The 21,328-nt window shown below is 32.6% G+C and overlaps 2 protein-coding genes across 2 annotated transcripts; one reads left to right on the forward strand and one right to left on the reverse strand.

The window, feature by feature from the left end:
- Positions 1-345: 345 nt before the first annotated feature.
- On the reverse strand, positions 346-4,882 carry LOC106105696 (solute carrier family 22 member 1-like). The gene is made up of 7 exons (XM_013286122.1): positions 4,588-4,882; positions 2,574-2,652; positions 2,261-2,361; positions 1,878-2,029; positions 1,167-1,775; positions 900-1,081; positions 346-613 (listed from the first exon to the last, which is right to left on the reverse strand). The coding sequence occupies exons 1-7, from the start codon at positions 4,761-4,763 to the stop codon at positions 431-433; spliced, it is 1,482 nt and encodes a 493-aa protein (XP_013141576.1). The 5' UTR covers positions 4,764-4,882; the 3' UTR covers positions 346-430.
- A 4,349-nt stretch (positions 4,883-9,231) lies between these two features.
- Positions 9,232-13,031, forward strand: LOC106105717 (solute carrier family 22 member 3-like). The gene is made up of 7 exons (XM_013286144.1): positions 9,232-9,394; positions 9,896-9,974; positions 10,065-10,165; positions 10,406-10,557; positions 10,657-11,265; positions 11,393-11,574; positions 12,265-13,031. Exons 3-7 carry the CDS (start codon positions 10,110-10,112, stop codon positions 12,451-12,453), a joined length of 1,188 nt encoding a protein of 395 aa, XP_013141598.1. The 5' UTR covers positions 9,232-9,394; positions 9,896-9,974; positions 10,065-10,109; the 3' UTR covers positions 12,454-13,031.
- Positions 13,032-21,328: the final 8,297 nt, after the last annotated feature.

Below are 21,328 nucleotides of genomic sequence, written 5' to 3' on the forward strand. Positions count from 1 at the left end.
ACTATACTAATATTATAAAGAGGAAAGATTTGTGTTTATGTATGTTATGAAAAAACTTAAAAACTGCTGGTCCAATTTCAAAAATTATTGCATTAAAAAGCTATATTATCACTGAGTAGTATACGACAAAGTCGTGAGCAACAGCTAGTATTGTATTTAGCCATGTATTCTGCCCGATAGAAAATCAATTACTTCATTTAGAACTAAGGTTTTTTAATGTCAGGTTCTTAATCTATAAAATTTGGGATTTAATAAGATCGATGAGAGCCATTTTGACTGAGGTTCGAAATGAGTAAGGAAAAAATTGTAAAGAAAGGCAAGCTTTAGTTAAAATTGTTATTTATTTCCTACTTCGTTTATTTTTTTTATTTCTCCTATTTAACTTAATCTTTAATTACACTAATAAATAAAATATCTAAATATCATACTTTTAATTGGTAGCATTAGGATTTGTACAGGCTAACGGCTTCTTTGGCTTGCCAAGTTCTTCAGCTTGGCTGATTGTGTCCGGGAGCGAGTCATCCGCGATGTCCGGCACGAAGAAGGTCACGAACCCTCCGAAGAGCGACGCTAAGCCAAAAATCAGCGACGGTAGACCGAACCAGTATTGCATCTGAAAATGTACATTAATGAATTTAAAAAAAACCATAACCGACTTCCAATGAAATTACACAAAATAGATAATGTATTTTAAAAAGTAAAGAAATAATTCCCTGAATTAATTAGACCTCCCTTATTATGTATCCCTATATAGCAGTTATGTCTATATTGTACAATTATCATTACTTTGAAGTCGGATGTACTTATACTTTGAAATATTTTGAACGACTTCCCAAAAGACATAGAACATAACCATATATACATAAGAAAAGCGAACTATGTAACAATAAAAAACTTACCAACAAAGGAGTTTGCGGAGAAATGATGGATCCGATCCGACCCAATGAGGAACATAGCGCGTGCATTGAATTTCTGGTATAAGTCGGAAATAACTCGGACGTGTACAGATACGTTATGTTGAAGTAGAATGATGACATTAATTTACCAGCCATAAAGAATACGATGGATAACCAAGGTAAATCTGAAAAAAAAAGACAAACGTGAACTCTTAGCATCAAAAAATTGAAGTATAATTCACTTGTATAAATGTGTCCTTAAAAGCATACCTAACGGTACAAATGGTTGTGAAACACACAATACTGCGGCCGCGAAGAAGCAGCATATCAATGGTAGTTTTCGTTTGCAGTACGTCAAGATGTACGTGATTATAAATAAACCTGGTAAGTCAACAACTGATAGCAAGGCGAAGTTGATGTATTTGTTACCTTGCAGCGATACAGAGGTAATAGTGAGACCATAGTTCACAAAAGTGGATGTGGTCCACCACACTAAACAAACAAAAAATCTTCCACATAACACCTTCGATTGGAAAGTGCTTTTGATAATCTTAAAAAAGTCCAATGTCTCGTTATTTTCACACGACAACTTGTCAAGAAAATGCTTATCTAGTTTTTGATTATTTTTCATTGCTGCTTTCTCCAGTACTTCTACAGCTTTCTCTTTGTGTCCTTTTATTAGTAGCCATCGAGGACTTTCATCTAGAAGGTATTTATAGAAGAAGAACAGTAAAGCAGGTGTGTACAGGACTTGTAACAATGTCCTCCAGTACGGCACGAGCCATGCCGCTAGACTTGTGGCGAAACCACCAAAAGTGTACCCAATCGTGCACATTAAAATAAATTTTAGCCTCTGTTTAGTTGATACTACTTCTGTAACTGAAATAGAAGAAAAAAAATACATTTTCTTTAACTCAGATCTTGATATTTTTAAATAAGAGGTCAAAGAACAACCATGCCATCAATAGCATCAATACTCACTTAAAATATATGCAGGTGAACAACAATCGCCGATAAATGCTTCTAGAAACTCAAGGCAAATGTACAGCCAATAGGAATGAGAGAAGCTACGAGCCACGCCAAACACCCCGCCGAGCACTCCTGTCATTATGAATGCGTTCTTTCGTCCAAACCTAATAAAAACAATTAATATTTTCCTGGCATGTTATCTTCTCTTCACAGAGGGCACGATATTAAATATTGTCTTATATGTTGTAACTAAGTTAATGACCTTCACAGCTTAACACTAAGCAAACGAAACTTGGAATTACTTTAACTTCAGGTCTGTCTTCTTTATGTTTATTGCATTGGTTGAGTATTCTTGATGCAGCTAAGGTAGACAATTGTTGAAATGTATAGTTTACCTATCAGAAAGTGGTCCGACGATAAGCAGGCCGACCATGTAACCTAAGCTGTGCACCGTACCCACCAGCGTACGCTTCCATTCTTGATTTGCTAGCTGCAACTGATTAATACATTTTTCTTTAAAGTCTTTTACAGTTAATTAAATTCATTAACTTCTTAAAGACTGTTTGGAGTTAACATCATTCTACTTGTCATCATCTTTATCATAAGCCTTTGCACATGGAATTGCCTGGACATAGGACTGCATAGTCATTGGGGATGGGTATTAGTTGTCCAATTTAGAAGACTATTTTGTTAACAATAGGTACTTACTTCTGCCACAAATGAGTTCGGATTGTCGTACAGGCACTCCGCACAACCGGTATTGTTGTCAGTAAAATTTCTAATACATCTGTAAGCACCATACAATAATATTACTATGCTTAATAATGTAAAGTAACATGATGGTAGCCAGTTCATAATCTGTCTAGCTTGACCTCCTCCTTGGGGGCAGCTACCATCAAAATGGTGTTATGCAAAGTTGGTTTTCTAACTTTTTTCCATTTTTTGATTCTCTTGGTAGGGCAAGCTCCACTTCCCCTTCCCCTTCCCTTCCTTTCATCCACGGCGACGCCTATGTAAAGTACTCTATAAGATTATGTTGATATCTGTATTAAAATTTCTCATAGGTAGAAATTATACGCATGAAAATCATCTTTCACACTAATTTGAGAGTAGAGATTTAAATAGATTTTTATTTTAACATCATGTCCTTCATGTATCAACGTGTCATATCTTCGTAATATTATCTAGCACGTTGTATTTTGCAACTGGAATATCTTTTGCATTAAATTGTATTAACTCGTTATATTTAATTTGTCGGTTTCTTTATCCTTTTTCAATTCACTAGCTGTTCCAATGCGCCTTCATGCGCACGAATTTATGAAAATTTTATTTTATTGTTTACATTTGTGAAATTAGCAATTGTAAATGTCAAAATGAGTTGACATGATAAAACTGGGCAATCTTACTGCCTTGCTGTTGGCAGCAACTGATAAGCTCTTTCCCACGTTAAGGTTTTTATCCAAAATATCAACCGCCCGTTGTTTAATGGCATGAAAATATATAGCCTAAAGATTAAGATTTTAAAAATTCTTTCACCATCAGAAAGGTAATTTATCTGTGAGTAACATAGGCTATATTTTATTAATACTAATGTTTACATACTATTAATAAACAGCGTGTTTTTGGACGCCGGCGTCAAAAAATCACTAAACTTTAACTTTTCTCGGCTTTTTTCTTTTTTTTTCAACGATTCTCTTACAATAATCACTTTTTTGTTTACAAAATGAATTAAAAACCTTACGCTATTTGCAGCGATCTTTTAATTGTTTCAATATTAATCCTTATCCAAATAAATGCGTCTGTTATCAGGAGAATTTAATGTAGAATAAAATTGTCCTTTACAGTATTTAAATTGGACTAATAGTTTAGAAGATATGGCAAACACAAACAGTAAGGGTAACCGAAAAATCAGCTTACAAGCTACCGGGCTTAGAAATTTGGAATCTTGCATCGGTAGATTTCTGTTATTACGTAGATTACTACTAAGTTAATACTTTTGGTAATAGGTTGAGAAAAAGGGCGAACGTAATAGGTTATATTTGTTATTTCACGCGAGCGAAGTCGCGAGCAACAGCTAGTATGTTCTGTAACAAAATTGAGTTTGTTAAAATTTAGATGAATTTGATATTTTTTTTTTCTCAAACAAACGCATTTTGGTTTTTATCTGGCGATTTTTAAACCATGATAGGAGTTTAATCTCCGACAGTAAATATTTTTGTTTAGGTAGTTTCTGGTACCTTTTTATTTTGATTACATCTTGAATTGTGACATTAAAAAACACAATGCTTCGATTCGTGTACTATTTAATTGAACTCTGTCGAATAAAGGGCTATCAAAACATTTTAGGAATAACAATTGTCAATTAAAATACAATAGGTAAGGTAGTAAAATTACTATTATAATGAAGGTAAATTAAATGTATTTTTAATGAAACGTATATTAACTACAGATAAAAAAGAACTCGTTGCCACAAATTATAAGGATATAAAAAAGATGTTTTCTAAATTCGCAAATTATAAGGACGTATGAAAACTATGAATTATCTTTTTAATTAATATGATATTCAGATTTAGATGTGTGTTAGAGTTTACCGCCAAAACGGATCTAGATGAAATTTCCCATAGATGTAGAGTAAAGTCTGGAGGAACACATATCCTTTTGTTTTTATAAATCCACGCGGACAGAGTCACAGGCGAAAGGTAGTTGTTAAAAAATGACTTACGTGTAACCAGTTTCTTCTGCAACAAATATGAAATTGGAACAAAACATAGTATTCGTCGCGAATCCAAGGAATATTAAACCGGCTATTTGTAGATGATAACTTCTGTATATACTGAACTTGTCCAAAACATCTTCTAAGTCAACTTTCTTCTCGTCTTCAGGTTCAACAGCCGTCATAGCTGTTATTTAATTATACTTTAATTAATAATTAACACTTATTTTTTACTAATTCATTTGTTCTCAACATTATATTTTACACCACAATCAACGTAAGCGACGCTATGTACGTGCAGAAGTAAGGTGTAACGAAACACGAATAAAAACTTCGATCACTTCATCAGATGCTTGAAGTGTAAGGTATTTTAAAAATTCAATCTTATTGTAATGGAAATTAGATTGATAATCTCTTGAATGTTTAACATTATGCTTTGTACCTCTATTATTCTGTTGAGCATAGAGATCGGAGTAACCGTCGATTTGTATTAGTCGCAGCAAGGACTAATGTTTTTTTTCCATTGTTAGCATTCTACCGTATTCAGATATCTATACATATAATAAAATTGGAGTGTCTGTTTGTAATATTATAAGAAAAAAATCATATTTGCGGAAGATGATCTATTTGCTTTCCGAAAACGAAAATCACATTTACATTTTTTTGTCTGTCTGTCCGCAAGCTGCGTTTGTTCCGAGTAATCTCCGAAACGACTGGGCTGATTTCCATCCGACTTTCACTCAAGGGTAGGTGACATAGACGGGCATATTATAGGTTACGTTTTTATCTTAACATTGCGTGGGCGAAGTCGCGAGTAACAGCTAGTCAACAACAAAACCATATGTGACGTACTTATCGTAGATTCATGACACTATCGACTTCATAGAGCATTAACATACGGCTAAGTTCTTTTAGAGATAGGATCCGATCTTTTATCAGAGTATGACAACAACATTGAGCAAGATAAGAGAAATGCATTTATTTATTTGTTTATCTTTACCTTTACGTTTCTCCCGCGACTCTGTCTGCGTAGGAAAAAAACAAAAACAAGCAGCCAATGTGTTCTTCCAGACTATACTCTACATTTATTCACAATATCATCGACATCCGTTTATTATCTACTATCAAACGATTATTTATCTAAACTTTCACATTATAATATTAGTAAGATTTACTTGTAAAAAAATGACCAAATATCTACAAAGTAAATATTAAGGAAATAAATAACCAGACAGCCAATAATAAGTTCTCACGAACAAACAGTAGGATAATAAAATGTTACAAAATCATAATAAAAGAACTGGATTCAGTTTAGATGTGAATTGCGTACAAATAATCGTAGTAATTTAAAATGCACTGCATTAAATTATTCAGAAGTCAGCAAATAACTAATCAAACTAAGAAACAATTCATTTGGTAAACAAGAATTAGTAAAAATGTTACAGAATTTCGATGAGCAATTAAGGAAACCTGTTGGACTATCGCCTGACCTTTAATATGTCTTTATTGTTAACTTCCTTTTAGCTTCATTGCCATACGCATGTTGCATTATACCTTGAATCTTTCTAGTTTCGAACGCGAAATATACGAATGTAAATATTATGATCTTATGATATCAAATGTTGATACATTTTATCTGATATTTTATACACAACCGGAGATACTATAGCATATATTTTTAATTAAGCAATCTTTACTCTCAGTTTTTATTGCAAAGTAATTTGTTTTGAAACGCATTTGCTTTAAGTACTATTATCTGTCAAATAAGCTTCATCGACTTGACTTTTTGTTTTAAGAAATCGTTAGGAAAGGGAAAAAATAAGAATTTCACTCATCAAAAATACGGTAAAATTTTCACTTGATAGGTTTTAAATTAAGAATAGCTACAGCTGAACTCAACATAATAATGTTTGATACGTAAGAATAATATATATTTTTTGTCAGCGCCTAGTTATTGTAGTTCCGCAAATATGAGGTCTTGTTTTCAGATTGAAACTGAATCTATTTGTTTCTAAAAGTTAATTGGAATAGTTATTGAATTTAATAACGTTTGTACACATTTTTTAAAAAGATGAGAGATCTTAAATCATCTCAAATACTAATCTTAATACCATTTTATGAATTTCAATTTGTGAGTCGACTTAGTTTAAAAATCGTGCAGAACAACTAGTTTCTCTTAATACGTTAATCATGCGTTACTTGAAAACTATGTAACATTTTACTTACAACATCGCTTTTATCGTGAATACATTTATAACTGCTTTATTCAGACACATTTTTATCTTTCAAACGTGCTATTTTACTTATGTTTTATGTAGGAAACAGCCAATACTAACGTATAATATGTAGCAATTGATTTTTAATTGGCTTTTTGAATATTTTTTTTTACTAATTTATGTATCTGTAAATTTAATTATAAATCTGGATTAAGAATAATTGACAATTGTTTAAAATAAACTAGTTTAAATACAAGATCAGTTAGCAGTGGTAGAGCCTGCTTCAACATCTTCACACGAACGGGTCGGCTCTGCACACACAATCCCACAATACACAAGATAACAGGCATGAAGTGGAAATAATTCCGCGTTTCATCTAAAGTGAGCATGCCGAAGGCCGAATTCTAGTCTTCATCCACTTTTCATACATTGAACGGATGGACGGGGGAAGTGAATTTGACCAGAGGAATAGTAGGAGAAATATCCCATTTATCTGCAAATGCGGATGTCTATGAGCAACATTCGCTATTACGAATTACGGTGGCCGCTTTCTCGTTTGCCTGCGTATAGCATAAAATCACTTTCCTGTGGTTATTGATATTAATGGAGAATAATTATTTTACGACTATAACTCATGTCTATTTTTGTTCGATGCCGTCATCGAAAAATAAGAAAAAAAAATAGACGTGAGTATAACCCTAAAATAATTAGTTATAAAATGTCTCACGAAAGTTTAAATAATAGAGATATTAAGGAAGACGCTATTTAATTTCTATAAACAATAATGTTAATTTAGTTACTGAAATTCTAATATAGATGTATTACGTTGATTAAAGTGCGATACTATTTACCAAGTTATTGAATTAATATTGAACAATTGACAATGTAATATCGACTATGAGGTAAAAGGTCGGTTGGGATGTAAAGGAACACAAAGCAATAGAATTCTCGTGACTCAATGTCTCGGTCATTACTAGATGAATACATTTCACAGGTATTAGTACAATTTGTAACCTCGTTATTGGCTTATTCATATATTTTAGATGTTTGAGTCAGGTATTCAGCTATTGTTAGCACGCACATTGCTGTACTTTTGTTACGGACATGCTACACTTGGCCAAACATCATTGTCTCATGTACGCATTTTGAAAACATTTTAACAGAGGTTTGAGATGTTTGAAATAGTTCTATCGAACATAATAGAAAACATTGTCACGCGTCTTTATATTATTAAGTTAAATAATTATACGCATAAACAATTGTATATACTTTTGCCTTTGAATTAAAAATTCGAATAGAATTTAGAGTATTTAAATAGTTTAATAAAATGTGATTATCGATGAATTTTTAATGAATAAAATGTGAGGGGTTTTGTAAAATAAAGTACTCATTATAATACTGCTAAGGAAGACGAAAAGAACCATAGACAGATGACTTCAAACTTAAAAACCATTGTAGCATATTAACAAGCGAAACAGCGTCATCTATCGTCGAGACGGCAAAATGTTTCATTATTTGCATTTTACCAATTGATGTATTTTCACGAAATAAATGTTTATCAATATATTAATACTGTAAATTCGGAAATAAGAAAAAAATAGGTTCTACTTATAACGTAAGGCAGCTCCAGTATAACCCCAGCACTCGAAACTTCCATAGAAATATAATTTTAATAACTTGTCAGAAAGTGGAAAATATGCAGATCGCTCCAATCCGGGGACGAGTTTTATGACTTTCCAATAAATTGCCGGAATACTTTACTTAATAGCGCTTTCAAAGGGATTACTCTTTAAAATTTACATAGAATTATATGTCATCCAGAGTATAGGAGAGCTTCGAGTAAATTAATTTCCTAAAACCGGAGTTCTATTTTTGATCAAAATTTTACATTTGACTGACCTTTAACGCTATTTAATTTGGGAAATACTAGGTGTCGCTCGCGAATTCGTTCGCGTGATATTAAAAAATAGCAAAAATAACCTATACTACTCAGTGATAACATGACTTTTTTTTGCGTTATTTCAATATATACAAAAATACAAATCTTTCCTCTTTTATACATTAGTATAGATGCAAGGAAAAAGATGTAAATAATATCAATCAAAACTCAAATTATTTTTTAATTGCTTAATAAAATCCTTTCAAACAATATTATATGAAAATAAATACTGTATACTTAATATGATAGATTTCTTTATCATTGTAGCACATCAATGTGAAGTGTTATTTTAATCTTAGAAAACCTTATTTAAATAGAAACTGAGAAGAATTGACAAGGTTGGAAGATAACGCATTAGTTGTTGAAAACGCGCAAAAAGTTATAACCTTTACAAGCGATTGGTTATGTTTTATTGAATTTGTTAAATATCAACGTGTGTAGTTACAATTGTTTTGTGTTTTATTAAATTTAACCTAAAAATAAGAGCGAAAATGACGGCTGTTAGTGATATTAAAGAGAATAGTTTAGAAAGTGTATTAGTGAAATTAAAAATATACAAGAGTTATCATTTGCAAGTCGCTTTGTTATTGTTTATATCGTTCGCGTTCAATACAATACATAATACTAATTTTATATTCGTCACTGAGAAGGTTTCTTACAGGTAACTTTAATAAAATATTGGTCTAAATATAATACACTATACTAGGCGTTGCTGGCGTTTTAGCCGCGCGGAATTTAAGAAAAAAATAATTAGCCTATGCCTTTTTAAGATTACGTTCTAGAGATATGTAGTGATATATAACCATCCATATAAACTTTCAAATTCATAACTCGTAGGAAGAATTTTAAATAGATTCACAGGCTTTCGCCCGTCACTCAGTCCCCATGGATTTAAAAACAAAACAGTAATAGCCTATGTGTTGTAGATTATACATCCGTGCAAAATTCCATCGAGATCCGTTCGTCAGTTTAGGCTGCAAACTCTAAAATCCATTTAAACTCGCATTTATAATATAAGATTATACCATTGTTGCTTTCTGTACCAGTTATCAGGATAGTACATTTAAAAATATCAGACGTATTACAATTAAGTCTTTATTATAAAGATAAGTTACATTGAACTGTTGGTAGCGCTGACAGCATAATAATACTAATCTTTCAGATGCAAACATTACGCAGATAATACGTCAAATATATGCGCGGAGTGGGAATATGAGAATCCAAATAGTTTTGTGGCCGAGGTAAATGCTTAAGTTTTTAAGTTAATTTAATAATTGATACCTACTTAGAAATAGAATTTGGCATAAGAACACATTAATAATGTTTTTCAGTATAATTTAGCTAACCAGGAATGGAAACGGACTCTCGTGGGATCTATGCACAGTCTGGGAATTATGGCCGGCTTACTGATTGTGGGACCTTTATCTGACAGGTGCATTTAGTTATAGATCTCAGGGTCTATCACGAATATACGTGACAGTTTTAAGAATGTATTCGTAACGTTATCCATAAAATTTATAAGAGATTTGTTGGTGTACTTTAATAGAAATTATGTTGGTGACGTTACGAAAACGATTTCGCGAATATTCATGATGAGCCCTTTGATATGATAGCTTATTTTTTAATTTCATATTTAAATTACGACTACTTTTTTTGTGCATGAATATTTTAGGTTCGGCCGAAAGAACGTGCTTGTAGTGACGGGCACATTGGGTGGTGTTTTTGGTGTAGCGAAGAGTTTTTCCCCTTCGTATTGGTTGTACTGCGCGCTTGAATTCCTGGAAGCTGCTATTGGAGACTGTTGTTCGCCTTGCTATATTTTAAGTAAGGACCTAGATAAATTAGTTAACAGTCAATATTATAAGATAATTAAAAGGGATGAAATAGGCGACCGGTGTCATAAACTTTGTTCTTTTGTTTCAGTGACAGAAATAGTATCTGGAAATCAGAGAATAATTTTTACCCTAATGTGCATTTTGGGTCATCCCTTTGGCACATTCATGACCGCTTTGGTGGCATGGCTGTTTCCATTCTGGAAGACATATCTACGCATTCTCTATGCACCCTGTTTCCTTTACGTGCTGTACATATTTTTCTTAGACGAAAGCCCTAGATGGTTGCTTATAAAGAAGAAAAAAGCAAAGGCTGCTGCGATTTTAGAAAAAGCAGTAAAAAGAAATAATTTACTGGTGGAGAAGGATATTCTAGAAAAGATTGCTTGTGAAGATTGCGTTAGGACTGACTATCTAAATGTTCTTAAGACTACTTTTCAATCGAATTTGCTACGTAAAAGGTTTTTCGTGTGTTTAGTATGGTGGACGACATCTACATTCGTGAACTACGGCATGTCTATAAATGCTGTAACTCTGTATGGAAATAAATATGTTAATTTTGCATTACTTGGTATCGTTGAAGCATTAGGAATGTTTATGATGACATTTATTATGATTCGTTTTAGAAGAAAATATCCATTAATGAGTTGCTTCTTCGCAGCTGCAATATTATGCATATCTCAGCCATTTGTACCGAAAAGTGAGTTTAATCTGTACATTTATTTATTTGTGAGAATGGATGATTTGCTATTTTTTTGTCATGAATACACGTATTCGACCTGACCTACATTTTCTATCTTATCTATTGAATAATCTTTGGGTTTTAGATCTGTCGTGGCTGTCAATATTGCTCTACATGATCGGGAAGTTGATGACTTCCTTATATTTCGGAATAACATACTTATATACGTCGGAATTGTATCCGACGTTGACCAGAAATTCAATGCACGCGCTTTGTTCATCCATAGGAAGAATTGGTGCAATCATCGCTCCGCAGACGCCTTTGCTGGTAATGTAATTTGAATTCTTCATTAATTGTATTTTAATTATAAATAAAAAAATAATAAAGAATATATCCTATGTTACTCACAGATAAATTACCTTTCTAATGGTGAATAATTTTTTGAAATAGGCCCAGTAGTTGAATTACTTCAATACATAAAAAAATACAAATCTTTCCTCTTTAGATGTAATGGAAACTCAAAATCTTTACTGATTTACTAAAACTTTTAACAATTAGGAAGATAAAAATATTACCGAATAAAATAGGATACTTGTTTTTAATTCTCCGCTAACAAAGGCTTGAGCATAATCTAGTTGTAGATTTTTTTTTATAATATAAGATGGCAAACGAGCAAACGGCCACCTCAATCCACCGAAATGGAAAGCGACCGCTGCCCTTAAGCATCCAAGCATATGCGTTGCCTACCCTTAATTGACGGAGGAGGAGACGCACATAAAGAAGACATTTCCCCTTTCTATGCGCCTCCTCTACCGTCAAATCTACTTTTCCTTCCCATCCATTCCTCTTAAGAAAAGGGTGGAAAGGGACTAAAATTAGGCCTCTGGCACCACACTCCTCAGACGAAACGCGGAATTGCTTCCACTTCACGCCTGTTTATTGTGTGGTTGTATTGCACCGGGCGAGCTCTACCACTGTTAAAGTATGTAAGTAATTTACCAATTAGTATATTTTCAGATGGAGTATTGGTCAGGTTTTCCTCCTTTGATCTTTGGTTTAGTGTCCACGTTCGCTGGTCTGCTGACAATTACTGTACCGGATATATCCAACGAAGCCTTACCGGATACAGTGCGTCAAGCGGAAGAGTTGGGTGGTCAGGATGTACAAAAGTTACAACATACCGTAAAAGTCAATGGTATTCGATAGATATTAATGTGACGGAAATATTAAAAACATACGCACACCTAAAGTCAAACAATTGCACAAGTATTTAGTCTCGCTTTGATTCTTATTACCTTACGAGTATATAGAGATGCAACCACTACTTGATTTTTAGTTGCAACAAAACAGTTGAATTGGCTTCGAAACAATCGACAATCGCACAATAGGTGTGCGATAGTTTACTAAGGCGTGCGCTCGTTAAGCTGAAATTTTATAAAGATATCAAAGAAATAAAATATTAGATGTTTAGAGTACATAAAAAAACGTAAAATAATGTGTTTATTATTATTTTTATATTGTAAGGCGAACAAGCACGCGGCCACCTGTATTCGTCATCGTACCGATTTTTGACCGACTTCCCAAAAGAAGGAGGTACTCAATTCGTCTGTATGTTTTTTTTTTATGTTTTAAACACAAAATACTTTGTGTTAAATAGTTTCTCCACGGTGTTTTCGTCGCTTGTTTGTCCCCATTTTGGTACAAAAAATACTAATATAAATGCGTATTTTATTTACATATTAATTAGCGATAACTATATTTGTATTCTGCATATAAGTATGTTAGTTTAGGTGTAAAATGTTATATTAATTTCGAGTTTAAATAGTATGAAACATTATTTGCGCAAGTGTGCATTTAATAAAATTAATAAAGACTATACTTTGTAGCGTTACATAAAACAAATGTATTAAAAATTCATTGTATGTTTTTACAAATATTTTAATAATGCGTTTAATTTTCGGTAATTATTTTTACATCACATCTAAATTTCACTATTAAAATAACATTCGTAATTATTCCTTTGTAATACAAAGTAATTTATAATATTTTGTTTCGTGATTTTTCAAAAGGAAAATAGATTTTTTTTGTTAAATTTTAGCCGGTAGAGTAAAAGTGAGTTCCGGTAGCGGCCACCGGGCAGATGTGATGTGCCCTGCGCTCTCCCACTTCCGCACCGAGTGCTCGACATCCGCCACACTTTAGTATTGGTAATGCGTTGTCGTGCGTAAAAAGAATGTTTTGTACATTTTTTAATTGACTTGGGTAGCAATATTAGTATACTAAATGATTATCTAAACGTCTATACTAATATAACGAAACGTAAACACATTTGTTTGTTATGTTGTTTGTCAGCAATCACAGTATGTTCTTTAATATAATTCCCTAAACTCACGAGACGCTTAACGCTGTATATTTTCACGCTACCAAACCTACGGGATGAATAAATTGTAAGAAATTGCTCCGCGAGTAAGAGACAAAAACTACAAAACAATAAAAATAAAGAATCAAAGTTGCCACGGCTACTGAATTAATTTAATTTTCAACTAATAGCATGGGCTTTCGTATTGTAATTGTATTTTGACATTTGAAATTTAAAGTTTTACGGAATGTAGTTAAAAAAAGATGACGCGGCACAGAAACATCTAGTACTTTTATAAATGTAAAAACATATTTGTATAAATAAGTGTAGAAAATGTATCCTCGAGTCAAAAAAGTTAATTACATCAGTGAGTGTCAGGCGAGAGAGAGAAAGAGTGGTCGAACTTCCGGTGAGTGACATCTGAGATCTGATTGTACGCGGTCCGCCCTCGTTCATTTCCGGCTCGGAAATGCTCGCGACAAACGTACTTTAAACCGAAAAAAATCAGAAGTCTCAGTTAAAGTTGGAAATAAGAAGGAATATTGTGTTTGTGTTCGTTTATTGTTTAACTTCAAAGTTACATTTACTTGCAATTTATTTTTGACAAATTGAATTTTAGGTTAGGTTAGGTTTAGGATGATTTTGATTTAAACAAAATAATTAAACCAAGTATTTTATCAAGAAACAATATTTCTATAAATTCAATTTGTAAGTAAAAAAGTGATTTCAGTATCATTGGATACGTAGATTAATTATTTTCCTAGAACACTTTAAACTAACGAAGTGTTCCCCCAAGGGATGTGGTAAGTAATTTCGATTTAATTAAACTCGCTCAAATATTTGCGCAGCACTCCCAGCGCGCGTGACGTCACCAACTACCGAGCACCGACTACCCGCAATTATCACTTGCCACGGTAAATATTAAACTACCCTCACTAGCTATAACTGTTACCCTAACGATACTACTTACAGCGTCGGATATTTTAATGCGATGTTTATAGTTTGGGTTACGATAAGCTTTTACGTTATGCTGCTGTTTTGTTACGTCTATAAGTTTGGTAATATAAGGTTTTAAGATTAATTAAATTTTTCATGAGAAAAATTATATGTGTTTTATTTAAGTCTTCCTTTTCCATATTTTTTTAAATAGCAAAGAAAATGTCTTTAATTTCTATTCAAGCAAATTTTAATTATTTCGATGCAGATGAACTAATTTTGATTCCCTTCCCGTCGCTAAATGTTCTATTACATTGGCAAAATTACCTGTTCCGAATGCCAGTTCCAAGTTCAGTGAAGTTCGTACTTTTGGAATTAAATAAAGTTTTTCAATAAATGTCAGCCGTCTGAGTGCGCAGATTGTTTACGGTACTGAGGAGTTTGTTTGCTAATTTGCTGTTTGTCCTTTAATTGATTGGCTTTGAATATTGTCTATATAATGTTACACACAGGTTGGAACTTAGTATGTCCTTCGATATTTCGAACAAAGAAATTTATGGTAAAGAATTTTCTATACAATTTACCCTCTAAGATGAATAAATGAAAATTTAATAAGCTTAATAAGTTTGAAGGATTTATCGATTTTTAGAGTTTGCTTAAAACAGTTACGCTAATAGCATCAAAGTAAAGTATGGAATTATAACCGAAAAAAAAAACAATAAATAGTACAGTCGTTTACTAATTTGTATTGGTATCAATATAAATAATCTAGGGCTGTCTCATGAAAATACCAATTTTAATTTAAGAAGCAAATATTCAAGTCTTTATATATCTACGTCTTTCTTCGCTTTCTTGAAATGCATTAAAACTCTTGATATTTTCCTACAGCGACCTCTGTCGGCTGCAATTGTCATTTGCTTTGAGCTGTATTACAGTAATGACTTGAGGTAGCTTTATTTGCTTTTTTTGTATATAACTAGAATCTACATTTGTTTGTTTATAAATATTATTGCGATAAAGCGTCTGGTTACAAATGCTCTTGTTTTATTAAAAAAATCTGTACATTAAAAAAATCCTCATAAGGAATGCATTTTATATGCATGTCGGTTTTACCTCTACTTAGCTAGCATCCTGGTTGAGATACCTACTTTTTACCATTACTTTGTAAATTGCAACGTGCAACTTCGTCCGCATGAAATCATGAAAATTTTATTTTATTGTTTACATTTATGAAAATATCAATAGCAAATTTCAAAATGACATGACACTACAATCCTTGGCAATCTTGCTTCCTTAATGTTGGCTGCAACATATGGTCTCTTTCCCACATTAGGGTTTATATCCAAAATATTTACCCCCTAAGTTTAATGGCGTGAAAATATATAGCCTAAAGCGTGTCGCAAGCGTAGAGCTTTTTATTAAACAAGGAATTATTCAAAAATATGCTATAATTGCTGACATCTTAGGTAACAAAAAAGTGTGTGTTTACGCTTTATTATAATAGTATAGATTTGATACACACCAAGGGTTAGTAAAAAGTGTACCCAAGAATTTCCCTCGAATTGTGACCAACCTTTGTGTAATGTTTTTTTATTGCTCAAGTTCTCATTTTGACATTGTTATCCACTTAAAATGGGTCGGTCTTTTTAAATTTACATAAGAACCTCGACCATTGTAATACAATGAAGTTAAATTAGATCCACTCAGCCCGACCAAGTGCCGGCCAACGAGCTACTTTTGTTTATTTTTATTTTTCATGTACAGTCAGGTACGTAAATATGGACGCATTTATAAAACTTCAGATTCAAAAACGTATGCACTTATTGGTCTGTAGTATGTGCATCATCAAAGTCTAAATAGGTATACGCTTTATGGACAGATATGTGGCTACATATTTTTGAAACTTAAGGCGTCTACAAGTTTCTGAAGCTTATAAATATGCACAAATTTGTACAGCTGACTGTACACTTATGTAGGCGAAAACTAAAAAACTAATTTAAACGAAAATAACAATGTTTCGAATTTCTTATAGCTAATTTAGAATAAAATAATTAAGACTGGATTTTGATAAAATTATTATGAAGATATAGTTACTAGTTTGTTTGAATAAAAAGTGCGAATCATGAACAAAACGGCAAATGTTAGAGAAGTAGCGCGGGGCGGCACTTCCGGTGAGTGCTGGCGACGGGGGCAGCGGGCGGACAGACCCCTCGGTCATTTCCGCCTCGGAAATTCGGCTATGGAGCCATTTTCGAATTCAAAACCTTTGAGACCACGACGAAATTTCAAATTTTACTTTTTATTTATCTTTTAAAATAATCATAATCCTATAGAAATTGTCGTTAAATACTTTCTAGTTTTACAAATGTCATATATTAAGAGCGCGCGCACACCGGTGACTAAACTATCGCACAACTATTTAGTCACACTTTGATTCCCATAAGCTTATATGGAGGTATTCACTATTCGATTTTTAGTTCTGCAACTAAACGGTTGATTGGGCTACGAAACAATCGACTATCGCGTAATAGTTGTGCGATAATTTAGTCAAAAGTGTGCGCCCGCTCTAAACACTGAAATGTTTTATATATGTTGTTCTCAGTGGCAACTTGAGGTTATCTTATTCTGTGTAACTTTTGTACTTGAACGTCTGACGTCGACATTTAGAAAATCCGCAGATAAAAATATCCCAACTTGTTTTATAAATTGCTGCTTAAATTTACATAAACTTACTATTCATATTATTCCAATAACTTTGTTTTGTGAATAAGTTATTTTATATCTCTTTCAGTTAATTTTCCTTGAGTTCAAAACAATTATTGTTTGTTGTCTTGTAAAGAGATATGCTTGATATTCACTGATGGCGTAAAGGATTATATTACTTCCAACTTTATATTATAACAGAAGTCACTTGGAAATAAACCTAGTTTAGCATGATCGGTATACTATCCGGGGAACTACTAACTTCGTCCATTTTAAAGTACAAAGTCGACAGATATTCAAATAGACGTTCTATCTTCAAAGCTTCTACATTCCAATAACCGAATTTCGTAAAATCAACTGAATCATAAATCAAATTCTAATAAAATTACTAATTTTGTTTTGGTAAATAACTGCTTAGTGTATCTACAATTCAATTAATATCGCTAATGCTGTATTTATCAAAAAAAAAACAACAAAAATACAAAACATTCCATTTCAAAATTACTGAAAAATGTGTTTTTAACAAAAGTAAAAATACCTTTCCTATCTCTAATATTATAAACCTTTGCGATTGCCACATTTGCCTTGGAAAGGAATTTATAGTCTTATCTTAGAGTGCCGTTAGTCCATTATCTTTAAAATATAACAAAACTAATAAACTAAAAGAACAATTACAATTTTCATGGAACGTGATATCTATTTAATTTTGTTAGCTTATAGCGTTTAAGTTGGCACGTCGATCAATAGTGTATTCGTTATCCCAATGTGCCAAATCAAATCCCCTTTATTTATATACCAACATGGAAAATTGTTTACAATCACTTAGAGTTCTTTTCATCTTCTATCAAAGAATTCGTTTTTGTACGAATCCATTAGCGATACCTTTGGGAATTGTGTATTTTAATAGCCATTAATTCGTTTTACGAAAAATACAATACTCTAGGGAACAAATAAAGGTTGTACCCTTATTGAAAATATAAATGGAAATAAATATTTAAAAAGATTAAAGGCCTGGCCCACTGGCTGATAGAGAAGAGCTTAAAAATGACGTCACTGTCAGATAAGAGAACAAAATCCGATATTTCCGTCACATATTTTACACGTTGGTTATGAGACAATTTACAATTTGATAGGACAGGCCCTTAGAAATTTGATTAAATATAACGAATTAAGAGGAAAGAACATAATTATTTTTCCAATTCACTTCTTCTACACTTAGTTTGAAACCTAAATAAATTTGTCTTGCTATGGAATCGAACTGAGGACCAATCGTGACTTTGGGAAATGAACCAAGTCGTTGTTTGACTGAATTATGTCAGAAAATGAGACAATATCAAGTATTAATTAGTGTCATTTGAAACTGCGACGTTGAATAAATCAACATGGAAAAATTGCAGTCATTTATCTGAGACAAGCTTTTAATAATAGTATAATTAAAAGTTAAGGGTCCGCGCAGTCCTAGATTGATTAGTAAGATTACCGATACTCAAAAACGGAAAGTTAAATTTGATTTAAGCGGCTTAATTATTTTGTAATTTTATTTTATACTCTTTTACGACAACAGTTTTTCGTTTTTTTTAAGTACTACAAAATATTATTTTACAGCGTAAAATGCCTGGTTAGTACGGTATAGTCAAGTTTTTTTGGCCCACTAAGAGGCCGCTGCTATCGCTGTTCTTTTATCTTAAAATACTGAAATGAGCGTAAAAAATGTCATTAATAGGACATAGATCGATAATAATTTAGATATGCCCATCATCTTATACCCATCGCGTCAAATATCCTTATCGGTATATACTAAATACATCGTTATAATTTTTGTAAATGTTATTTGCAAAAAGGTTTTAATATCGTCACCTTTGTCCTTTAAGTAAAGGTTAGATATAAATATGAAGTTTTGTCGGTCAACCTGAAGGCTGAGGTAAAAATAAACGCTTCAACTCTGTTCGTGACCCGCCTCGCTAACACGGAGTCCAAGATCACTCACAATACTTGTCAGATCTTTTCTTCGCTCCACAGGTTTGAACCTTAAAGACCGTGTTTAAGTAAGGTTTAATAAAAGGAATTTTAAACATTTGGATCTGTAAGTGCTGCTTACAATTTGACAGATGTCAGAATTAAAATAGGATTTACAATTTAAGTAAATAATATCTTACATTAAACCAAATTAATTCTATTAATAAGTAGTAATACAATTAAAAAGATAGTAAAAAAAATCACAATCGTGATACATCTGTTATCTTGGTTTCCCCCATCTTCGATTTCTTGTAATCTATTTTCCCCATCGCTTCCGCCTGTTTGACTGTGTCTGGTAATGCTTCATTGGTTACATCTGGCACCAACAGTGTTACTCCGGCAGCTGTTAGGGATGTCATACCAAACAACATTTGAGGTAAACCAGGCCAGTACACCATCTTAAACAAGCATTAGTAAATAATTAGTATTGATGATTCTTGTGCACCTTTGACTAAACTATCGATTGTCGTTTGTTTTGCAGCCAATTGAACTATTTACATAACTAAACCTCGAATTGTATGCGCACCTTATATAAATATAAGATTCAAACCGAGACTAATCAGTTGTGCGATAGTTTAGTCACGTGTGCTAGCTCTAATTTTAAGTACAGATAAAAGGTACGAGTAAATATAGTACCCATCCTTGCTCAAAGATTATTACGACGCACAAAAAATAAATAAACTGATTGTAATCTTTAAAGAGATGTTGCTGCTCTGGATACTACGTCCGTGTGGAATTAAAAAATATAACTGAAATAACTACTATTTTCTACAAATATGCCAAACTTCAGCGAGATCTTTTGAGTCGTTCTGGATATGTGTAGTAACAAATTAACATTTAATTAATTTAATATTAATAGGGTGTAAGATTTGAAAAGATTAAACGAAATTAAAAGATTTCATTTTACATACCAGTAACTGCGTTTGCGGAGCAGTCATGGATCCAATTCTTCCAATAGAAGAACAAAGTGCGTGCAATGTATTCCTTGTGTGCGTCGGAAATAATTCAGACGTGTACAAATACGTTATTTCAAAGAAAAACCACGAAAACAGTTTACCAGAAACGTAAACGATTACTGACAACCAGTTTAAATCTGAAAAAAAAGATAGTCTCAGGTATAGATAAAAACAAAGTTTCGTTTTTTTAAAATAAATACTACCAAGGTATATGGAGAAAGTATAATTTCCATAGTTCGCTGGTTCTAATTCGACTCGAAGGACCAAAATATATTATATGTACGATCGGTATTAACATCGGACGAGTTTGAGCCCGAACAATTGTGTAATAATAGATGAATGCTTTGCCTTTCGTTTAGTTAAGTCATTGAACAAGGAAATCACTCATAAAATGTAAATAAATGTCTATTATTACAGTTTGAATGTAACTTACTTGCAGGCATAAAAGGTTGTGAGATACATAATATTGCAGAAACAGTAAAGCAGCACATTAACGGAAGTTTTCTGTTACAATGTGTCAGTATATATGTTAATATAAAAATTCCAGGCACTTCCAATAGTGATATTAAAGCGTAATTCAAATATTTATTTCCTTGCAGTAGTACTGAATTAATTGATAAACCGTAATTCACAAATGTAGAAGTAATCCACCATATTACGCAGACGAAGAATCTTCTTCGCAGTAATTTAGATTGTAAGGTATCTTTAAGGATTTTTTGAAATTTCTCCTGTTTACGTTCTTCACATGATAGTTCTTCTAGATTCGCTAATTTTGTATTATTCTTCTTTGCGATAGTTTTTAGTACCGCAATAGCTTCTTCCTTTTTTCCTTTGATTAATAACCATCGAGGACTTTCACATAAAAGGTATTTATAGAAGAAGAAGAGAAGTGCCGGTGTGTAGACTACTCTTAAGAAATATCTCCAGTACGGTACAAGCCACGCCACCAAGGCGGTAACGAATCCACCAAGAACGCAACCGAACGTACTGATCATTATGAATACGATTCTGTACTTTTTTGACACCAATTCTGTAACTAAAGAACAAAATTGTCATGCATATCTGTCAGACAAAAAATTGAAACCGTCAGATTTATGGCTTCAGTTTGAGA

The sequence above is a fragment of the Papilio polytes genome, unplaced genomic scaffold, assembly GCF_000836215.1.
Source record: "Papilio polytes unplaced genomic scaffold, Ppol_1.0 DF822733.1, whole genome shotgun sequence".
Classification (NCBI taxonomy): Eukaryota; Metazoa; Arthropoda; class Insecta; order Lepidoptera; family Papilionidae; genus Papilio; species Papilio polytes.

What these genes read in the sequence shown, in the direction of transcription:
- LOC106105696 (XM_013286122.1), bottom strand. Translation starts at nt 4,763, where the DNA reads ATGACGGCTGTTGAACCTGAAGACGAGAAGAAAGTTGACTTAGAAGAT. An exon ending in GTCGGACCACTTTCTGATAG is followed by an intron (nt 2,030 to 2,260) that starts GTAAACTATACA and finishes TGTTTTTATTAG; the next exon opens with GTTTGGACGAAAGAACGCAT. An exon ending in TTCACCTGCATATATTTTAA is followed by an intron (nt 1,776 to 1,877) that starts GTGAGTATTGAT and finishes CTTCTATTTCAG; the next exon opens with TTACAGAAGTAGTATCAACT.
- LOC106105717 (XM_013286144.1), top strand. Translation starts at nt 10,110, where the DNA reads ATGCACAGTCTGGGAATTATGGCCGGCTTACTGATTGTGGGACCTTTA. An exon ending in GTGGGACCTTTATCTGACAG is followed by an intron (nt 10,166 to 10,405) that starts GTGCATTTAGTT and finishes TGAATATTTTAG; the next exon opens with GTTCGGCCGAAAGAACGTGC. An exon ending in TTCGCCTTGCTATATTTTAA is followed by an intron (nt 10,558 to 10,656) that starts GTAAGGACCTAG and finishes CTTTTGTTTCAG; the next exon opens with TGACAGAAATAGTATCTGGA.